This window comes from Drosophila arizonae, chromosome 2, assembly GCF_054131065.1.
Source record: "Drosophila arizonae isolate 15081-1271.41 chromosome 2, UAZ_ARI_1.0, whole genome shotgun sequence".
NCBI lineage: Eukaryota > Metazoa > Arthropoda > Insecta > Diptera > Drosophilidae > Drosophila > Drosophila arizonae.
In genome coordinates, this window is record NC_142922.1 from 9,190,245 (window position 1) to 9,212,257 (window position 22,013).

General features: G+C 40.4%; 5 protein-coding genes across 8 annotated transcripts; 2 read left to right on the forward strand and 3 right to left on the reverse strand.

The window, feature by feature from the left end:
- Nucleotides 1-42: 42 nt before the first annotated feature.
- Nucleotides 43-1,836, forward strand: ATP6AP2 (ATPase H(+)-transporting accessory protein 2). Its single transcript, XM_018000744.2, has 3 exons — nucleotides 43-184; nucleotides 422-774; nucleotides 833-1,836. Exons 1-3 carry the CDS (start codon nucleotides 136-138, stop codon nucleotides 1,394-1,396), a joined length of 966 nt encoding a protein of 321 aa, XP_017856233.1. The 5' UTR covers nucleotides 43-135; the 3' UTR covers nucleotides 1,397-1,836.
- Nucleotides 414-4,604, reverse strand: sage (salivary gland-expressed bHLH). The gene is made up of 3 exons (XM_018000954.2): nucleotides 4,285-4,604; nucleotides 2,917-4,151; nucleotides 414-2,854 (listed from the first exon to the last, which is right to left on the reverse strand). Exons 2-3 carry the CDS (start codon nucleotides 3,573-3,575, stop codon nucleotides 2,590-2,592), a joined length of 924 nt encoding a protein of 307 aa, XP_017856443.1. The 5' UTR covers nucleotides 3,576-4,151; nucleotides 4,285-4,604; the 3' UTR covers nucleotides 414-2,589.
- Nucleotides 4,605-4,747: 143 nt separating this feature from the next.
- Nucleotides 4,748-6,604, reverse strand: TrpRS (Tryptophanyl-tRNA synthetase). The gene is made up of 4 exons (XM_018000897.2): nucleotides 6,260-6,604; nucleotides 5,761-6,172; nucleotides 5,119-5,698; nucleotides 4,748-5,059 (listed from the first exon to the last, which is right to left on the reverse strand). The coding sequence occupies exons 1-4, from the start codon at nucleotides 6,459-6,461 to the stop codon at nucleotides 4,955-4,957; spliced, it is 1,299 nt and encodes a 432-aa protein (XP_017856386.1). The 5' UTR covers nucleotides 6,462-6,604; the 3' UTR covers nucleotides 4,748-4,954.
- Nucleotides 6,605-6,681: 77 nt separating this feature from the next.
- Nucleotides 6,682-10,071, forward strand: Vps16A (vacuolar protein sorting 16). Its single transcript, XM_018000755.2, has 9 exons — nucleotides 6,682-6,959; nucleotides 7,044-7,233; nucleotides 7,312-7,582; nucleotides 7,643-8,331; nucleotides 8,397-8,524; nucleotides 8,583-8,731; nucleotides 8,791-9,074; nucleotides 9,134-9,729; nucleotides 9,788-10,071. The coding sequence occupies exons 1-9, from the start codon at nucleotides 6,904-6,906 to the stop codon at nucleotides 9,933-9,935; spliced, it is 2,511 nt and encodes an 836-aa protein (XP_017856244.1). The 5' UTR covers nucleotides 6,682-6,903; the 3' UTR covers nucleotides 9,936-10,071.
- Nucleotides 10,072-12,381: 2,310 nt separating this feature from the next.
- On the reverse strand, nucleotides 12,382-21,893 carry LOC108621270 (uncharacterized). Of its 4 annotated transcripts, XM_018018486.2 has the most exons (7): nucleotides 21,748-21,893; nucleotides 21,133-21,652; nucleotides 16,200-16,457; nucleotides 16,023-16,131; nucleotides 15,824-15,961; nucleotides 15,168-15,748; nucleotides 12,382-13,194 (listed from the first exon to the last, which is right to left on the reverse strand). In XM_018018486.2, the coding sequence occupies exons 2-7, from the start codon at nucleotides 21,230-21,232 to the stop codon at nucleotides 12,725-12,727; spliced, it is 1,656 nt and encodes a 551-aa protein (XP_017873975.1). In that variant the 5' UTR covers nucleotides 21,233-21,652; nucleotides 21,748-21,893; the 3' UTR covers nucleotides 12,382-12,724. The 4 variants fall into 4 exon arrangements, with proteins under 4 accessions (XP_017873975.1, XP_089320211.1, XP_017873973.1 ...); XM_089464085.1 differs by lacking the exons at nucleotides 21,133-21,652; nucleotides 21,748-21,893 and adding an exon at nucleotides 16,898-17,302; XM_018018484.2 differs by lacking the exon at nucleotides 12,382-13,194 and having other exon boundaries at nucleotides 13,603-15,748.
- Nucleotides 21,894-22,013: the final 120 nt, after the last annotated feature.

A 22,013-nucleotide genomic window follows, 5' to 3' on the forward strand; every position in this document is an offset into this window, starting at 1 on the left:
CATGACAGCCCTGGCCATTAGAGATGGGCCACTTTCGATAGCAACTACTTCTTCTACCCATCACATGACAGTCAGAGCGTAGTAGGTTTTTCTCTGTGCAGTTGTTCGTCATATGATTAAAAGGCTGGCAGAAAAATGAAAATGTTGCAAAACGTACTCGTTTTTTCCCTATGTATAGCAGCAAGTAAGTAAATCTATTCAAATATTAATTGTAAAATGTTTACTCGTTCTGAGATGTGTTTGAATTGTGTAAATTCTGTAATCCAAACTCGCATCGATTCTGCTAATCAGGGTGGAGGTGGCTGAAAGAGCCCCATTGACTGCTGGTTGCGCAGAATCGTAAAGGTCCCACTTGGATCTATTTCAATATTTAACTAAGTGTATTAAAATAGAAACTAAACTTGTTAAAAATATTCTGCAGTCCATGCCGCTGGCGAGTTCACCGTGCTGAACAGCCCCAAGGCGATTAGCTTCAAGGGCACTGATCCCCTGAACAGTCGCGATATCGGCGATGTGCTATATGCCTCCATGGGCAACTCCGTCGTTGGCGATTCTGATTGGACTGGCCTGACCATCAACGATCCCTTCAATTTGGCCAAGGGCGTTATTGCCGTGCATGTGGAGGGCCTTAGCCATGTGACAACGACAGGCAATGTAAAATCCTATGAACTGGTTGGCTCCAATACTGGACATTCGCTCAATGCACTGGCCGCTGAGCTGGAGGCAGCCAACGAGCCCGTCTGCGATATTAACTTCGACCAATACGATGAGGGCGTAAGTTCGCGTAGCTCACGGCCAAAACTTATCTAATCAATTATATTTTCTTTTTAAGGTACAAGCCTTCAAGGCATGCTTTGGTGAATTCGAGACGCCTGCTGCTAAGCCTACCAAGCACCTGAACCCCACGTTGCACAATGCTGACAAGCAGTTCCTGCAGGAAATTGGTTTCATCAATGCCGCCTCCGAGAACTTGGCCGAGATGTTGAAACCGTCCAACGTTTTGCTCATTCGCCTGTCTGTCGACGGCATTGCCAAGGCGCACGGAGAGAAGTCTCTTGCTGTGGACGAAGCAAACAAGCTAATCTCTGTTGCCATCAGTCGTCTTCTGGCTGCCGCACAAAAGTCCAGCGACTCGGTGCTCTTCGTTCTATCTACGGACAAGGAAACCAATTCCCGTTACAAGCGCGAAACTGTCGCAGCCGATGACGATAACAAATACAATTTCGCCGTCTACTATAACGAAGATTATCCAGTCATTTTCAACATCATCCTGTGGTTCATGGTCATATTCGGCCTGTCGCTTTTGGCCATCTGCTACGCCATCGGCTCCATGGATCCCGGCCGGGACTCCATCATCTACCGCATGACCTCCACAAGGATGAAGAAGGATAACTAAGCGCTCGTTTACTAAATTGCTAAACAGCGTCTGAAAACCTTCCACATCATTTGTTATTTCGCCCCATTTATTTTGCGAAAAAGTCAACTCAAAAACTAAAAAAAAAACAATACTGTTCTTAAATCAATTATTTAGCGGACAAATTGTGTGTATGCGTGTGTGAACAGTGTGTAGTTGGCTTTGTGTATGCCACCCATAAACTATACATAATACAATAAGTATTACAAACTTATTACTCTAAAATGCAGTTCAGTAATTCCATTATCAACTATAATTATTTGTTAAATATTTTTTCTGTTTGTTGTACTTTTTAGGTTAACATATTATCGAAACAATCAATTCTTTTTTTCAACTTATGTAAATTACCAACTGTAAAATGTTTAAAGCGTAAAGTTAAAATGAATAAAACCTAAAAAGACAACTGCTGTAGTGACAATTAATTTATTTAAATTTTAATTTGCAACGGAGGGATCGGGATGGTGTTCAGTATCTGTTCAGGTTGGGGACTCTATCCACTTACAGTAGAATTTTTTGGAAGTTCGATTTATATACATACACTCGTTAGTATGATATTTTTACATTAGGTTGGCAAAAATCTGCATTTAAATTTAAATTGGCAATCTATTGAATCGACCTCAGGTTTTCCTAAAAATATCTCAGTTCAAAGATGTTTAATCCAAATAAATATTCTCCAATGGCCCAAGATTTAATACAAGATTTTTAGATTATATAAAATTATTTGCGTTCTTAAAATATTAATTAATTTAATCAAACTAGATTTTGAAAATTAAAAATTATATTAAATATAATTATTTTTAAGGATTGCTATTAGTAAACGTTTTAATTTTTTTTTCTATTTAATTTTATTTGCATATTGATGCAATAATTTATATAAATTGTCAATATTTAGATTTTTTTCTTGTTTTAATTAAATTTATTTATAATATTTTAATAATATAGCTAGAATATTGCAAATTTAGGTTCTGTTTCATTTTCGTATTAATCATTTTATTTTCGTATTAATTATATGTATATATTTTTAAACTGAACAACAGGTCAAGTCTAGCCATGGTTCACTGGTATTATTCGATTTCTACAAATCAAACGGAGTCACTGTATGATGCAAATTGACCATATTCCGCAACTTTCTTTGGCAATGGCACGGTAATTGTGCTGATTAGCCCAATCCTTGGCTACGTGTTCCAATGATCCTTGGAGTTGGTCTCGTAGTTGGGGGAACTGCTGCTGCCACCGCTCCAGGTGCAGCCATTCTGGGATGAGGCAGCCGCCGAGGCGCTGTTCTCGTAGTCATAGCCAGCGGAGGGATTGAGATGTTGGCCCTGGCCATCGTAGTTCAGGGAGCGATTGCTGCACTTGAACGAAACCAGCTCTGTTTCGGGCAGCACGTGATTCTCGCGCAGCATGGCCTGCAGATGGTTGATGTAGTTGATGGCGATGCTGCAAAGGGAAGCTAGCTAATCAGCTGCATGATGGATGGGTTACACACATGATCCACTCACCGCAAGCTCTCGATTTTGGAGTACTTCTTGCCATTGGGCTTTGAGATCGGCAACTTGGAGCGCAGCAGATCGAAGGCCTTGTTCATGTCGCGCATGCGCGTGCGCTCTCGATCGCAGGCCGTGCGTCTGTAGTCTTTCTCCATTTGCAGCGCCTTTTCGCGCCATGCCGGATTCTGCTCCTTGGCAATCTCCACCTCCACGGCACTACCGACGCCACCGCTTCCGCTGCTGCCCCCGCTATAGGTCATATATGTGGGCGGTGGCACGGCAACCAGTTCGCTGCGCTTGGGCTCAGGCGGCGCACAGCCATCATGCCACATGGACACGGGCTGTGGTATGCTGATGCTGTAGGCGGAGCTGCCACCAATTGCCGGCCCGATCAGGCCGAGATTGTGCTGCTTCTCGTAGCTGGACATCAATGTGGGCGAATAGCTGATGTGAGCGTGTGTGGGCGCTGTATAGGTGAGCATCGCAGCGCCGTCCGGCGAGAGCGAATAGTTGAGATTCGCTGCCGGCGGCTGAGCGGCGCCCAGCTCCAAGAGCACGGGCTGCTCGGCAGACGCATCAGCGTCCACATAGGCGCTGGGCAATGACACCGGCGTCGGTATCAGTGCCGGTGGATCGTCGTCCGTGGCAGCACTCAACAGTTGATCGCTCATCGCTTAAGCCGATTGACGTCCGCTGACGACGACCTGTCGCTGGCCAATGATCCCCACTTTCGATTTTGTTTTTGTCGCTTAAGAATTCTCTCTGGCCGATGCATGAGCTGCACTAGAGAAGTGTATGCAATGAAAACTGTTTTTCCTAGCTATTCATCATTCGCCAGTGGAGCTGCGGTCCATGGCGTCAGCCCGTTGATGGAGTGCCTTTTGGTACGTGTGTCAACAGTCAAGGATCGTGATCGGCTACGTGTCTCGGCTTTTCCTTTTGTTTACCTGTCGCTGCAGCAGCAGCAGCAACAACAACAACAACAACAGCAACCCCGATAATAACAAAGGTGACTGCGGCTTAATTTCCTTCTATTGTCAGCGAGAATCGAAGATGATGCGCGTGTGCAATGCTGAAGTCGCGTTTGGCTTATGGGCAACTGGCCTTATGGATCGTTGTCGACGTCGTCGTCGTCGTCGTTGTCGTCTCGATTTGAGTTTGAGTTCATTTTTCTTTGCAGCAGCATTCTTCGTATATGATATACACAAGCGCACCGACCGAGCTCCGTATAGAGGCTGGCTTTAGCTCTATATATACACACACATGTGTATAAATATATACATAGATATACATATATACATAAATATATTTTCAACGCGTGTAAACACAAGTGTTTTGGGTTAATTAAAAAAAATAAAATAAAAAGAAACCCATATATACCTGTATGTACGTCAAATACATATACCCATCACTAGTATAGGGTTTGATAAACATGCATTTCCATATACATATACGTATACATATCTGTATATCAATTATATTACTTCAGGTATAGTTGGCCCATAGACATCGTGGGCCCAACTAGTACTTTCGACTTGTAGCTAAATTCATTACTCGCTTTATTGAGATTGTATTATTATGAGCGAAACAGAAATCGAATGCGTTCAATAACTCTCGAATTACACGGAAATTATTACATTTTTGCGCAGCGACGAGTCTGAAATATATTATTTTAGCTGCTTTACCAGATGCTTGCGTCAGAATAGTAGCTATATATTTATCATATACATATATATGAAATATGTATATATACAAAATATTGGAGTTGACGCGACGGCTCAATCGCCATTCCCGCTTTTGGAGCCTGGAGTTTTACAGCTATTTTACAACTAGCCAAAGTGGGTCAGTTTGTAGGCGTTTATTGGTTTGTTTGCATTTTGCTTCTCTGTGTGCTTATAAAAATAATAACACAAAATTTTGCTTAGTAAATAAATAGCGAGCGCAACGTGCGGCTTGTGTGTGTGCAACAAGCTTTCAGCTGTGTGGCAAACACACAAATCAATAAATACATTTGTGTCTATATAATGTTCGTTCTATATATATACTGGCTCTAGCTTCCAAATTTCAGAGCTCTGATCTCAAAATATTTGTCCAGCACTTCGTCTGTTACCAATTTACGCGCTGCCTGATGCTGCTCCACAATGGGCGTTAGAGTCTGTGGGGAAATCGAGAAATGAGTTTATTTTGTGAGTGGAATTTCCAGCTGCAGCTCACCTCGATAGCTAGCTTTTTGATCTCTCCTGTCAGCATTTCACCCTTGCTGTATGCAAGGCGCACTTCTTCGAGCTTCTGGTCGTCCTCTAGGAAAAACTTGAGTAGCTGATAGGCTACATCGATGTCGGGAATGCCGCCCAGTTGACGATGCTCTTCGACTGTGGTGCGTCCGCCCGAAAATGCGTATTTATTGATTTTATTCTTGATCTGCTTAGGAGTATCAGTCAGAAATACAGCCGAGTTCTGCTCGCTCGCCGACATCTTCGTTTTGGCGCCCTGCAGAGCCGGAAAGAAGCTGGAGTGGATAAGCGCACATTTTGGGAATCCCAGTCGTGGCGCCACATCGCGAGTCATTCGGAAATACGGATCCTGATCGATAGCGCAGGGTATCAGGCAGTGAACTTTCTTATTTCCAAAGATAAAGGGAAATGTGCTTGAGAGGGCGGGCGCTGCTTGCGCGGCGGGGAATCCAATCTTGCCAATAATATCCGAGTCGCCGAAACCGAAAATGCCCTTCACCTGGTTGAAAGTGACGCACTTTTGAATGCGAATTATGTTCTGGTAGAATGCAGGGCATTTGCTGGAAAGTAAATGATTGGATTATGCGCAAAGTGTATATGGTACATATATGTATGTATTTACCCCATAAACTCCAGATTATTGAATATGAAAGTTTTATTCAGGTCGAAACCCATGGCAACAATATCCTTTGCATTCTCACGGGCCAACCTGATAGCCTCCTCGATCTTCAGGTCCTTCCATAGTGTCTTCTCGTCGTCCGTCAGCTGAATGATCAGCGGCACATCGAACGTTTCCTGCAGCCATTTGGTCAGAATAAACGGCACTAGGTGACCAACATGCAAGGACCCAGAGCTGGGTCCTCGGCCCGTGTACAAATAGAATGGTTTGCCCTGCTCGATTAGCGTTAAAATTGAGTGTAGATCGCGATGCGAAAAGAAGATACCGCGTCTAATCAAATGATGAGCTGGCTTTCCTGTGATTTTTTCAAATCGTGCGATAAGTTCCTCATCGATTTTACTCGAGCCAAAGCGCTCTGCAACGTGTCAACACAAAATATTTATATATATAGATAATATTCAAGTTGTACACATTAGAGTGACCACAAAATCGTGTTGCATACTTATTAGCTTGTCGTAATCGACGCCTGCATCACTGCTGCTGGCCACATTCCATGGATCAACCACATCGTCAGCGTTTGTTGTTGTTCCTCCTGCCTCAGCGCCAGCAGCGTCCGTTGCCGTTTCAACCGTCTCTGCATCGGATTTGCCATTTAGGGTGAGTGCATCGACGCCTTCAACAACTGTTTGCTTAGTGTCAGCCATTTGTTAATAAATTAGTAATATTTAAAGTTGTTTAAAGCGTAACGCTGTGACAAATAATACTGGCTGTTGAAATTGGCCTTTCACATGTGCAGAACCAGCGTTGTATATATTAGGGGCTCACACACGAAAAGTGCTGTCACGAATCAAAACTATCGCAAAAGTCAATTTTAAACAAGAAAACAATTAGTAAAACTATAGCTGTAAAATGTGAATTATCTGTTTATTTACAGTTATTTTGTATATATAGTTTAATTACTTGATATTATTTTAAATTTTATGGTGACCTATCGTAAGACGATTAATGCAATGGAACCACGATTCGTGACAAGTAACTGTTACACACACTTCTGCATTCTCTAATCAGACCAACAACAGTAGCGGAAAAATGCACTACGTCTGTTTATTTTTTCCTTAAAGTATTTATATATTTATTCCCTTAATCATGCCGATTATGAACAACACTGGAGAGTGGTTTAAGGTCCGACCGGACTACTACAGGTGAGAGATAAAATAAGCTAAACTTTTCACTGATGAAAAATATGTACATACATATCTTTCTCTCTTGCGGTCTTACGCCCACAGAAAAGTTGAGCTTGCAACACCTGATTGGCCGATCGATTTCGATTTGGAATACATGCAAGTTGCAGTAGCACCCTACGGAGGTCCTTTGGCTGCAATACGCGATGCTACAAAATTGGTGCCTGTCAAAGGCGCAGCGCGGCCGATGATTCGGATTTTTGATACCAGCGGCAATGAGACTGGTCATATTTTGGTAAGCAGCTGATGTAAAGAGCAACAAGTGGATATTTATATTTACATATTTACATATATTGTATGTATATAAATGCAGTGGAATCATGGCAAGTTGATTTCGATGGGCTGGTCCGACACTGAGGAGCTCATCTGTGTGCTGGAGAACGCCAAAGTGTTTGTTTACGATCTGTTTGGTAATGAGAAGGAATCGTATAGCATTGGCGGCGAGGCGAGCGTTATTAAGATTGTGGAGGCCAAAGTCTTTCAATCCGCAGCTGGCACTGGCGTTGCCGTTATGACGACTTCCGGTCGCATATTCCTAAAGCAGAACAGCAACAAAACTGAGCGAAAGTTGCCTGATATACCAAGTGAGAGAAGCAATGAGATTTTGCCCGTAAATTTAACCAAATGAACTTTACTTTTGTCAGATTCCAATGCTAATTGTTCGTGCTGGGAAATTGTAACCGAGGGTCGCAATAGCTATTGTCTGCTAGGACGTGAGCGAGAAGTCATCAAGCTGCAGCACGGCCAAACTGTGGGCACCGTGACGGCTAATCTGTTTGAGAAACCCCATGATCGGATTATCAAGATTTCTGTTTCGTACAACCATCAGCATTTGGCGCTCTACACCAACACCGGTTTGCTCTGGCTGGGCAGCGTCGACATGCGTCAGAAGTACTGCGAGTTCGACACTGGCCGAAAGGATATTCCATTGCAAATTGAATGGATTATGAATACCCATGATAGCGATGCAGATGCTGTTGTCATTTCCTATCCCTCATATCTCTTGATTGTTAACCGCAATGCAGACAGAAGCGAAATTCCCAGTGATCCGGTCATGTTTCTGGTCGCTGAAATGGATGGTGTTCGCATTATTAGCCAAACCTCACATGAAATGATTCAACGCCTGCCGAAGTGTGTGCAGAACATATTTGCCGTAAATAGCCAGGCGCCAGCGAGCTATCTATTCGAGGCACAAAAGAAGTTCGAGGAGAAATCCTACAAGTCCGATGAATATCTAAGCATGTGCCGTTCGAACATTGAATTGGCTGTCAACGAGTGCATCGAGGCTGCAGCATATGAATTCTGCCCCGAAACCCAGAAGAGTCTAATGCGGGTAAGTTGTATATACTTTGAATATCCATAATCACACCAATGTCATTTCAAAACGTTCCATTGTAGACAGCTTATTTCGGCAAGGGCTTTATACCATCGCATAATCCCGAAGAGTATATGCGCATCTTGAGGATATTGAGAGTCTTAAATACTTTGCGCCATGAGAAAATTGCCATGCCACTGACCTATAAGCAGTAAAATAGATGGGCATTTAAATAACTTAAATACCCACTTATAAATATATCTTTGCAGATTCTCTCATCTTAATCCAGAGGTGATTTTGAGTCGCCTTGTCTTTCGCAAGCATTATGCCGTGGCCATACAGGTGGCCAAACATCTAAAATTACCCGAATCTTGGATCTTGGAGCATTGGGCTTACCATAAGGTCATGAATGATCAGAGTAAGATGGATAACATGAACTATTCCATTTCTTGTAGATATTCATTTTACTGTTTTCAGATGATAATGAGGTGGCTCGAAAGATAACGGAGAAATTCAAGAATCCCTCAATTGAGGGCATTTCATATTGCAATATAGCAGAGAAGGCCTATCAAAATGGACGCAGTGAGTTGGCAATTAAGCTGTTGGAGCTCGAGCCGCGTGCCTCGTTGCATGTGCCATTGCTTTTGAAAATGGGCAAATTCGATCGGGCAGTGGCGAGTGCCACACAATCTGGCGATCCAGAACTGGTTACAGAGGTTCTACTCGAGATAAAAAAGAAAATGATGCTCTCTAATTTCCATGTAAATTTAACTATTTTTCATATACTAAATTTTCACCACTAATTGCTTCAATCTTGTAGATGATTATAAGAGAATATCCTTTGGCACTAAATATGTACAAGAAGATTATGATGGAGTCCAGTCGAACGGCACTCTATGATATTTACAACACCGAGGATGATCACAAGTCCATTGCCGAGTATCATTTTTATAATGCACTCGAAAGTGAGGGTCTTGAGTCGAATCTGTCCAATATTGGCAATAGCTACGCACAGGGCAGATGCACTGTGGAGGCGGAACTATGTGCGGATACGGCGCGCATGCTTAAGCTGCAGAAGACTCTATCGACAAAGCACATTGGTGCCGCCGAATTCAACGGACTATCCATACATGATACTATGTACGAACTGTTGAAAATAGGCGAGCTCAAGGAGGTGGAAAAGATCAAAAGCGATTACAAGGTACCTGATCGCAGGTTTTGGTGGTTGCGAATACTTACCTTGGCCGAAAAATACAACTGGGTAGAGCTGGAGAAGTTTTCGAAGAGCAAGAAAAGCCCCATTGGATATGAACCCTTCGTGGAAGTTTGTCTGCAGCGCGAAAATGTACGAGAAGCGCAAAAATATATTCAACGCTGTCCGGACAAGCGCAAGGTTTACTGGTATACACGAGCTGGGTAAATTCTTTGTTCTGCATATTCTGGAGATATGTCCATTGAAACTATTCTATTTCAGCTTGTACGAGGAGTCCATCGATTGCGCCTTTGAGCAACGGGATTTGCACAGCCTCTATGAGCTCCAGTCAAAGATGCAACTGATCCGAGACCCCGTACTTCTCGAGAAAATTTGCCACTATATTGGCATGCTTGAAGCAAGGCGTTAACCTAACATTCCACCAATGTAATATGTATATATATGTCTATTTATTGTAGCAACTTCAAATTCGCTCGGTTTAGAATTGAAGAGCATATTTAAAAGATACTCAAGTATTTAACCAAATATATTGTTATTTAAAGTTATATGAACAAAAATTATTGGAAATTGTTTTGTGAGGGAGAATATTATAAACTTTGGTCGATTAATAATTCCAGTTCATGCCATTCCTATATATATATTCCAGAAATAGATTAAACAATTTTTATTTTTTTTTTCCAAGGACATTTTTTATTGTACATATATATAGATATATGTATATGTATGTAGTTATGTATGTTTTAATGTGTATGTATATATAGATCACATAAAGCAAAAAGAGAATATTTTACTACATTTTTTTTTGTGGATGATATTGTTAATGATGATGTAATTAGGTTACTCGATATTAAAACCCGTCATATTTCAAGTCTCTACAACTTTAGCCCTTGTTTCAATATATATGTAGATTGATTTGTTGGTTACATACACATACGCTTCAATTAATCCTCTACATATACATAATTACGAAGTTTAGTTTATTACAGTACATTATATAATAGTCGTATGTATATAGGTAGAGTATGAATACAACTATTCATTTATTACATTTTTTTTGTTTTTGTTTTTTTTATTTGTATGGTTTATATTTTTCGTTAATTATAATATATATTAAATATATTTACGAACATAACAGCAGTCTTATATAAGATGAAATACATTTAAATATAGAAATATGTATATATATATATTTAATTTATTGTTTTCATTAGAGGGTTTTTAGTTGCATTTCAAAGTTGATTTTTTCGCTTTTGCCTATTTCCGATTTATATATCCTTAGCGCAAAATGTTTTCCATTTACCCCTGCAGATCGATTGAATAGATGGGAAAGTCTGGGTGCCTAACTTCTATGCAATGACAGGAGAAATGTGCTTTTGAATAAATCTTGATTTCTAAAACAACAATCTGCAAGGATATATAAGCTTCGGATGGCCGAAGCATTAGTTTTTTCTTGTTTATGTAAAAGTTGATAGCTAAACTATATCAGCCAGTTATAGGCCGCATAAGCGTGTGGTCTTATGGATCTACTGTATATATGTATATTGTATAGGGTTAGGGAGAGGACGCACATTTATTTAATATTTAGTTGTAGTCTAATTTTAGACGCTGGGCGTCTCGCAAATGCGCTTCAAAATTTTTTGTTGTTTGGCGGTTGGCGGCTTTAGGTATACTATATTACTATTATTATGTATTCCTATACATATATATATATATATATATATATATATATATATATATATATATATATATATATATATATATATATATATATATATATATATATATATATATAATATATATTTTAGTATTATGTATATTTATGTTTATGCTTGTATATATAGTATTGTATATATGTAATATATAATATATATATTTGAAAAATTTCAATTAATTTGTTCTGTTTCGTGTTTAGTTTCTTCATGTTTTCTTTTATCCTTCAAATTTTATGCATTATTCGTACATAAGGAACCCAATTACAGTTTTTCTTTCTTATTGATTGCTGGGCGTGGTTTGACACATCCCTGTTTTTTCTTCGTTCTTCGGTTTTTATTTTCTTTAAATAATTTCTAATTATTAATGTTAATTTTGTATGCATGCATAAAATACTTTGAATATGACTCACATCATAGAAATAGAACATATTGTTATATGTATATTTATATATATAATTATATTATTATGTTTATTACATTTAAGGACGATCGAAAATTGTAATTAAGACAAACATTAGATCAATTGATAATCGTACAGACACACACATAGAGAACAATATATAAATTAAATGTACACGCACATACATATAACTACAAATATATATATATATATATATATATATATAATATATATTTCTAATTTATATCATATAATACTATAACTACCATACGAGTTATTGTGGGTGTTAAACGGAAACAGTTGAAGCTTTGAAGCTTCAGCTCTATTATTATTATATATTTTTTTTTTGTATTTCTTCAGTTTCAATTTTTTTTTTTTTTAATTTGTAGCTAGCTATTTTATTTGCTTGCATATTCGATACATTTTTTTGTTTTTTATTTTTATTAATATATTTGTTTACACGAAGTTTTTTATTTTTTGGCAAATTTAACTTCACGCCTAACGAAAAATTTTGCTAATGTATTTTTTCTTGCCAATATGATGAATTTGTTATGAAAAATGCTGTTAGCCAATCACTACGTTGAAGAGTAAATTGCTTAATTCCTTAACGCAATAGTTGGCTACATACATTTCTAGATGTGAATATGAATCAAAAATATTTAATTTAACTACGATAATGACTAGTTGAAGAAACACCTTCAAAAATTTATTCACTAAATTTTATGGTTAATTTTTAAATGGGGTTTACTTTTTTTTTTTTTTTAATTTTCTAATGCAGAGTAAGAGAGATAGAGAGGGGGAGAGTTAGGTCTTATATATAAATGAATATATTTGTTGCTGCTTGGTGTGTGTTGTAGTTGTTGTTTTGTGCCAATCGTTGGTTAGTTTTGTTTGGGTGTGGTTTTTGAAGTGGTTTTAAAAATTATATAGAAAATTATGTATTTTAAAAATCAAATTCGGTCTGCTCTGCCTAATCCTCTACTGCCTTATTGAGGAATCCTCTTGCTCCGCCTTAATGCCTTACTTAAGTGCTATTTCATCACAGCCAACGCTCTATATGCGGTCCGATCTGTTCCGATCTGACACTCAATTGATTGTTTTCTTGTAGAGATTTTGATGTATATGCTCGTTCTGCAGCGCGCACATCTGACCCACAGCAACAGCTCCGAGCATGTTGGCATTGCCACTGCCACCACCACCACCACCAACTGTTGCATTACCCGCTGACTCTGCCCCAATGGCAGCAGCTGTTGCTGCCAGCTGATCGCCATTGCCCGCTGACAAGGTTCCATTGCGGCTGGCACGCAGATTCGAAAAGAATTTCTCTTTGAAGCCCAGCGAATACTTGTGCTCAATGAAGGTGTACGAGATTTGCATGGGCGTGGTCGCTGCTGGTTTGCTGGTTGGCGTCGTTGCTGTTGTCGCAGCTGCTGATGCTGCTGTTGCTGTGGGCCGATTGAACTTGGCTGCGACAAGTTGATTGCTGCTGTCGTTGCTGCTGCTGTTGCTGTTGCTACTGTTGCTGTTGTTGTTGTGTGAGCAGGAGTAAGAGGTTTCTGCAATAGGTAGAGAGAAAAGGAAAAGAAGTAACGAAATCATAAAACAAAAAACCAAAAGGCAAACCAAATATATGAAAAAAGAACAAAAGATAAACGATTACAACAGAAATATAATTTGTGTTAAGTCTGAGAGATGAGAAATACAAAATAAATTATTGCACCAAAATGGAAAGTATCTTTCGAAATGTGTGTTAACTTAATATATTATATATAATGCGAGCTCTGTAGGCTAATGCTTATAGTACAGATGGATATATTAATATATATGTTAAAATGTGTGTGATATTCTATATGAAGTTCAATTTGCTAATTCTTAAAACATAAATAATACTTTTCTTTTGCATGCTCTATATAGAGGCATATAGAGTCTGGTTCTGACAATAAAAGTGTTTGTTAGATTGGAAATTAAATTCAAAAGTTTTGCAGTTTATTACAATGGGTTGCATAAATATATGCAATCGCTTCGTCTATATATTACTATGTCTAATTAAATTAAATGGAGATCAGCCGTTAATCGCTAACTAAAGTGTTGTATACAAAATCATATTGCACAATCTGTACGATTCGCGTTTTCATAATACATAATACAAATGTTTTTAAAGACACAACTTATATAGGCTCTGGACAATATAAGCCGAAAAAAATATTTAAAAAGCAGTCTAAAAAATGTTTTTCCAATGGGTTTTGGTGAGTGTCGACGGCCCACCCCCCACACACACTTTCTACCTCTGTATCAGCCAGAGGGGTGGGGCGTACCTTAAATTTATAACTACAAATTGAGTACATTAACTAAGCAGTGCGAACAATGTTGTTCTTTTACAGTGTATTGTTAGAATGTTTGCTGTTCTTCTTGTTTGTTTTCTTCTTTTATTTTGTTTTTGTTGTTGTTGTTTTTGTTCGTATACGAGGAGCGACGCTGGCTGTTTAAGTTGGAGGAGCCGGCGTCGCCTCCAGCGAGCATTGGCGCCGCATTAGTAGCTGCTTGAGTATAGGCTACGTTTCGGTGTTGACAACGCCGGCACCAACAACTTCAATGGCTGCCACTGTGATGGTACCCGAATTGACGGCCGTTGTCATTGTCGAAGGCATAATATCCTTGCCGTCAGCAGCTGCAGTCGCTGAGCAAAGACTGCTGTCCGTCAACATTAGTGCATCGCTGGCCAATTGTGGTGCCTCATCTGTGTCCATGGGTTCGACGCTTGAAGCACTTGTTGCTGCCACAGCTGTCATGACATGTTTTTGCTTCAGGACAGCAGCATTTGAGCTTTTGTGCGGCTGTTGCTGTTGGGGCGGTGTGGGTGAGCTGCTCTTGCTGCTGCTGCTGCTGGTGGGACTTATTGGCAGCACATGTTGGTGTTGCTGTTGTTGTGGTTGCTGTTGCTGCTGCTGCTGTTGGTGATGCTGCGACGATGACTGTATCAGATGGGTGCTAGTTGTGGTTGGCTCTTGCAGCAGCAATATGTTGGTCTTGGTTATGTTTGGCAGCTTCTGGTTCTGCTGCAACATGTTGGTCGTGAGTGTTGCCACCAGAGCCTGTTGCTGTTGCTGCTGCTGCTGACTGGCGGCCGTGGTAGTGAAAGTCAACGTCTGTGTATTCTTGGTGGGCGATGTGGCCGGCGTCAGTATGCCCAGGTTAACCAAGTTGGGCAGCGTGATTTTAGTGGGCGTGCTGCAGCTGCTGGGGACGACAGCTGTTGCCACGTTGGCTACATTGCTGCCGTTGGCCTTCGACAGGCTATTGTTGCTGTCAACCAATTTGTGTTGCTGTGCAATGTCCACGCCGTTTGCCACATTGGTGGCCAACTTGAGTATTTTGTTGGCCGTGGCATTGGCGGCTATTAAATTAACGGACTTGGTAATGTTGTTGTTGTTGTTGTTGCCGCCAGCAACAGCGGCAACATTACTGTTGTTGTTGGCTTTAATGGATACTAAACCGAGTGTGCTGCGCATTAAACTGTTGTTGCTGTTACCTGTTGCTGTTGTTGCTGTTACGCTTGGCGACTGTGTGCTGACGTTCATTTGTTGCTGCTGCTGCTGCTGTTGTTGCTGCTGCTGCTGTGGCAGTGCAAGTTGTTGTTGTTGCTGCTGTTGCTGTTGTTGGGGCAAATTTGTTACAGTCACAATGTTGCCATTGCTTAGCTGCTGCAACATATTGCTGGCAGTAGCAGCATTGCTGGACAAATTATTGCTGCCCAAGCTGCCTGCGCCATGACAACTGGCGCTGGTGCTGCTCGACATGTTGCTGCTGGATGGGCTCAGCGAGCCAAGTGATTGCGATGGCGAATTGCTGCGCTGCAGCAGGCCAACATTGTTGTTGGCATTGTTGCTTCCAGTCAGGCTGCTGCCATTGCTGCTGTTGTTGTTATCGGCCTTGCATCTGCCCACATTATCGGCAGTTGCTGCCGCCGCAGCGGCTACCGCTAAGCTAGCCAACTGCTGCGTGGTTAGCACGCTCTCCGGCTGTGAGTTGTGGGTGTGAAGCGCATGATTTTTCAGGCCTTGCGCCGTTTTATAGCTCTTTCCGCAGTGGCACTTGTAGCCCTTGCGCACTCTGTGGGAATTTGTATGGGAATGGGCAAATGAGTTTTGTGTGTTTTTTGTTGCTGACATGTTTTTGGTTACTAACCTGCCGTCCTTTTTGTGGCCATTCTTCGAATGGTATTTAATTCCATTCACGTTCTTGTAACGCTTCTTGCAGCCAGGAACCGGACAGGCAAACGGTTTCTCATTGCCAGGCGTGCCATTGCTGCCGCCACCGGAATGCCTGCAACAGTTGAAACAACAAATTATAGCTTAATACATAATGTTTACGCAATGGAACGCACCTGCTGCCATAACGCATAATGAACTCAGAGCTAAACTCCTCGGTGGTCCAAGAGTCATTGCTGTCCTCCGATTCAGAAACAACCATTTCATCATCGTCCATTTCACTGCCTGCAAAGTGCGAGATAAGACTATCAGCTCAATGGCCAAGCCAATAAATGAATATAAGCGGTGCTTACCTGTGGGCGTATTGCTGCGATTTGACGATGACATGCTATAGCTATGATGCTTAATCGCAAGCTTGCGCTTGAGCTCCGCATTGCCCGCATTGCCACTGCCGGCATTGTTGGTGCTGTTGTTGTTGCTGCTGGTGTTGTTGATTAGGAAAGTGGATGTCTCCTTGCGAGCATCATCTGAGATGTAGCGGAGCACATAGCTCAACGGCAAAGACGCAGGCGGTGCCAGCTCTTTTTGCTCGACCACCTGAGGATCATAGTCTGCAGAGAGAAATAGGGCGAAAGAATGATGGATGAGTATTGTTTGAGTTTTATATGAACACCTAATTCCGAATTGACACCCAATACGGGTTCACAGACAAGTAACCTGCATACAATACAATCATTTTCAAAATGCCATAAATTAGAAATATATGTATATATATACATATATTTCTTATATGCTAATTCTGTATAAATAATATATGGTTTAATTAAGCACTGAAACAAGTTTAATTTCATTGTAACACTCAGACGGGTTTTTAGGTTGTTTCGGCAATTTAAAGATCATTAGTTCAAGAATGGGTATATACCCACATTTGGGGTGTTGTTTTGCGTGTGGATTTTATCTTATCGTTATATTATATCGTGGCAGAGATTTAAACACGACACACTTTCATCTCCAATGTGGATAGAAACACGAAACAGACACCAGCACTTGCCTCCATTGAAAAGTTGAAATAATAAATAAACAAATAAATGTAAGCGCTTGTAATATTCTGTTCCGAGTGGCCCACAGTGCTCGTAATGCGGTTGCTGACGCATTTTTATGGGGGTCTTGTGATTGTGGACACACACCAACAAATTCATACATATATAAGTATATATATTAATTGTTGTACATAGGGGTATGTGCCGGGGGATTCGGGCCACAGGCGAGCACATGTGTGTGATTATCTTATCGTGCGAACAGACGACAAGCATAAGCTCAAAGTTTGCTTGATCAACCCAGTGCATGCATAACAGCAGCGCACAGGTGATTGGCTCATTACTCGCGCATGTGTGTGTAACCTAACCTCCGCGACCGCACATGGCATTACTATTTAGTGCAAGCAGCCAATCACATTCACTCCGTACACTAGAGACAACTTGCAGACAAAATGCAATCGATTGGGGCGCAACAGGTAATCGAAATATCCTGCCCATCTCTTATCGTTGGATACGAAGCGATAGCGATGGGTCGATAACAATGCACTGCGATTCGCTATGAACAAATATAAAACATATGCGACAAATTAGAAAATTGATTGAGAAACATATGTGCGCACATAATGTAAATGTATATCAGAAGAACTCTACTAATGTGTGCGTTATCAGTTGCTATTACTAAAATGATGACTACGTGCCCTGCAATCGCTGACACATTCCCAATGGGGCGGCTCACGTACTGTAAAGCAAATATGAATTTTAAAACTGTTGTTTAACAATTTATGGCTAACAGTTATTTGTATTTATTTTTTGCTGATTGATGAAAACGGAGTGGCGTATTGGCTTGCCTTTGTCTATGTCTATGATCGCCGCCCGGCCAGCGTCATTTGTTACGCTCAAATCAGTTTACTATTTTGTTGTTTATATTTCTTTACAGTCGTTATTGTTATGATTTGTTATTGTTACTGTTGTTGTTTTTATTTTCTTGATAACCTTAGACAGTCGTTGCCGTCCGTCTGTCCACCAGTTCTTGTTACTCTCTCACATGTGTCTCTCTCGCTTGGTGACAATATTCAGCTGACAGTTGGTTTATCAAATTTTCAAATACTGCAGCACATTTGTTTTGAATCAAAGTTGATTTAGCTATACGTATACATCTAACACATATACATCTATATAGATATTTATGCATGCGCGTATCGCTACCATACATTCGCAGTTTTAAACGTAAAATAAATATAAACAACGATTCTCTGCTGTTATTCCTGTTATTCTTATTGCTTTTGCGTCGTCATCTGAGTCATTCACTTGTTGCAGAATTACTTTTTTTTCTTTGCAGATAATAATTATACATACACAAAAATATATGTATTCAATATGTGCATATACTCTTTATATATATACAGATGTTCTGTGTTTGCTTTTTGGGCGTGCAAAATTTGTGCAATGCTCATATCGAAATTTGATAATGAGCGTCCAGAATGTCACTGACTGGAAAACCAAACGAAATATTGTTAACAAATTGGATTAACAACATTCCGCGCCGGCTTGGCACATATCGACCTAAACATATTGCAAAATATGTAACGGCATATTGCATTTCACAGTATGCACAAATTATCGATAAATCAACAGTGCACGCTGCGCTTAAAGATATATGTATATATTTATATCTATGTATATGTATGCGCATATGTGCGAGTGTATGTGTGTATACACAACAGGTGCCTGGCAACTGTGCAAAGGACAAACTTGAAGGTCTTGCGACGGCGTTGCCATAACAGCAAAAGGAAATCGTGAAAAAAAAACTACTCCCAACTCCCGTGCTGTTGACGACTGAAAGCATGTACAGAGATGTTGCGATGCGATAACCGTAAGACAACTAACCAACTGGGCCAAGCAATTACATACATACGCATCTACACACACACACATAAAAACTATATATGTATGCATGTACATAAAGTAAATGGCAAAAGTCCTTCGAGCTGATATCGCACTGAAAGCTTGTGGGCACACAACTATATTAGATAAATTCATTTCAACATACATATACATTTATGTATATATGGCCAAGGGAGGTGCGTGGGCGTGGACGCCATTAACCATACAAATTTTATGTAATGCCAGCCAGCGCCTGTCAACGACGCCATTTGCTGCTGACCGTTATCAAAGCACCAATACCAGTAGCAGCATTAAGCAGCAGCAGTCGCAGCCGCAGTCAAAGCAACAACAACAAACAGCTGCTTACTTATAGCTGTAATAGTCAGCTGAGCTTGATGCCACCCCAATATTTACGTTAGTGAGGAGCGCACTTTGGGCGAAACGGCACACAATTCTTAGTACAATTTATTCTGAATTTATATAATATATTTTGTTGTTAATTGAAATGTATTTATTTTTGTAAATGATGTTTCAGGCTCATAAATTTTCTCTCAAATGTTCGCTCATCCCCTTATCGCTTATCTACAACGCCTATTTCATTTGATTGGGTTCTAACAATATAATCGTCTTTTTAAATTTATTATCTTGACTTCTATGATTAATGTTAGCGTGAAATGGTGCCAACTTATTCAAGTTCGCTTTGACTACTGCCAGTTCGTGACACGATGCGCACTCAAATTTCGGCTTAAGTTATGCAGACATAATCATTTACAAATATAAATGAAGTATAAATAAATGGGCTGAAACAGCCCTCGAGTCTCGCACCACCAATATGTAAAACACCCCCTGGGCACACGTAACACACTCAACCCCTATGCCCGAACACCCATTGCAGCCAAGTGGCAACACTGAGCTTATTTTTATTGATTTTCCACCCCCTCACAAATACACGCACACACACATACACTGGCGTCACTGTTAAGTACCTGGTCTAAAATTAGACATATTTTTTTGTGAAAAGCCCGGCTAGCCCAATTATATCATTCTTTTGTCGCTTTCCAACACTCACATCTAGCTTATCCACGCCAGCCGGCTTCGGTTCACGTAACTTGTTTACAGTAACAATTCGCTTGAATGAACCCTGAGTATTTCCCTTGAGTATTAGCTAGATTGGGTGTTATATATCTTTCTATATGTATGTGTATATACCTTTTCTTATTGAAGAATAATAGGTTATTCGCTTAGGTGAGCTTTCACTGTAGGGAAATGCACGTAATCAGACACCTATGAATTGATTACCAGCGTGGGTGCAACTAGAGCACAAGTTTTGTCACCGCTCGACTGATGAGATACTTGTGCCGAACAGGTGATAACACCTGCAAAAGACGCGCTAAAATCCCAAGCCCAAACCCAAGCCAAAGACAGGTCAAACACACACACACAGCCCGACACACACACACAAGAAAAGGCGCTCACTTGCCCTTGCCGGCTGGGGTACAGATGCTGCTGCTGCTGCTGCTACGCTGGCGGCTCACACAATCACACATACACTAACACACTTAAGGCAACACATATGTATGTATTGTTGTTGTTTAATGGATCACCGGCTTTTTGCTTGCTTTTGTTGTTTTTGCTTGCCACGCAACTGCGTTCTCGCTCACACTTGTATACTTGGCGTAACAAAACCAAGCGTACCCACATACATGCATACACCCATATATATCTGTGTGTAATTGTATAGAATGAATGCTGTACATGCCACGAATGGACATTTGCCTGTGTATGTGTGTGTGTGAGTGCGAGCACAGGTAATTCAGCTTGGCTTGTCGCCTATTGTGAATGCGCTCGCTTGTTTCAATTGAAGGCGACGACGCGTACGCATTAAAACGTGCGTGCGTATTTAAGGCCTGGCCATATTGATTTTCCATGGCACACTTTGATATTATTGCACTGCAGCAATATATTTTGCCATCATTTCAAATGTGTGTGCCGTTTCACAGCTAAAATTGTTTTCAGGGCTGGGCAGTCGATACCGAACGAAAACAATATTTTATTCATACACCGAAACGCTACAACGGGTGTGTATTTATATGCACACTCTCACAAGATTACCTACAATTTAATGGGCATATGCACACGCACACGCAATCACTCTCACACACACTCAAACAGTCTGACAAACCTGTATATACTATGTACATATAAATAAATTAAATAAACAAAACACAGAGTGCCGACTATGTCAGCGGCGTCGATACAATGCCGTCCCGCTCATCACGCGACTAATTAATGTTGTTTGTCATTGTTATTTTAAACACTTTCGCACTTGTTTATTGCACTAATTGTTGTTATTTTAAGTACTTGCCTATGTGTGTACCCTCGATGTGTGATATTAAGTCGTTCAGACTTGGAAAAGTTTTAAAACAGCCATTGAATTTGCAGATGTTGATCAGAAACACGGCCATATCACTCGACGTACGACTGTGACTGCGCGTTATGTAAGTGTCACTGTTTGTTTAATGTTATATTTCTGGCATCCAAGAACTTAACAGTTTGCTAAGCTGTTACTTATTTCTGTTAAGCTTGTTCAAATGAATACTGTGGGTGATGGGTAACTATCGCGTATAATTAGTTATCGATGTATACGATAGCTGGCAATCAAAACAATTCTCCGGCGTCGTTCCAGCCAATTTATACAATTAACCAATTAAGTCCAGCGAAAATGCAATATGCAGCGAATATCGAATTTGATTATAGCAGTTATTGTTAATGAGCAAGCCAGATGAAATGAGAAACGATCCGTCGATTAGTATGTATTTGTGTTTCCTCCCTGGCCGTACGCACACACACACACTTATGCAAAAACGCTGTTATGCAATTGAGGGCTGCAATGACACATAAAATTATATTATGATTACCTTGGCACTAAATCTACGCTTTGCGTTTTTAGATATACATTCAGAAAGCTTCCACTACTTACAGCATCCTGTTTCAATTGTGGTGGGCTTTAAATTACTCAATTTATAACATAAACCAGACGACGTGACGACACCACGACGCGTGGCTGTATGCGGACCAGGGCTGGATAACTATTCGATGAATATTCGATAAGGTCAACGAAAGGTAAATATTTTTTATTACCTTATAAACCGTCTAATGCCTAATAATCTCAGCGAATTATCCAACTGAGTTTGGCATTTATTAAATTTAGTATAATACATCCATAATAATTGGTTATTATTATTT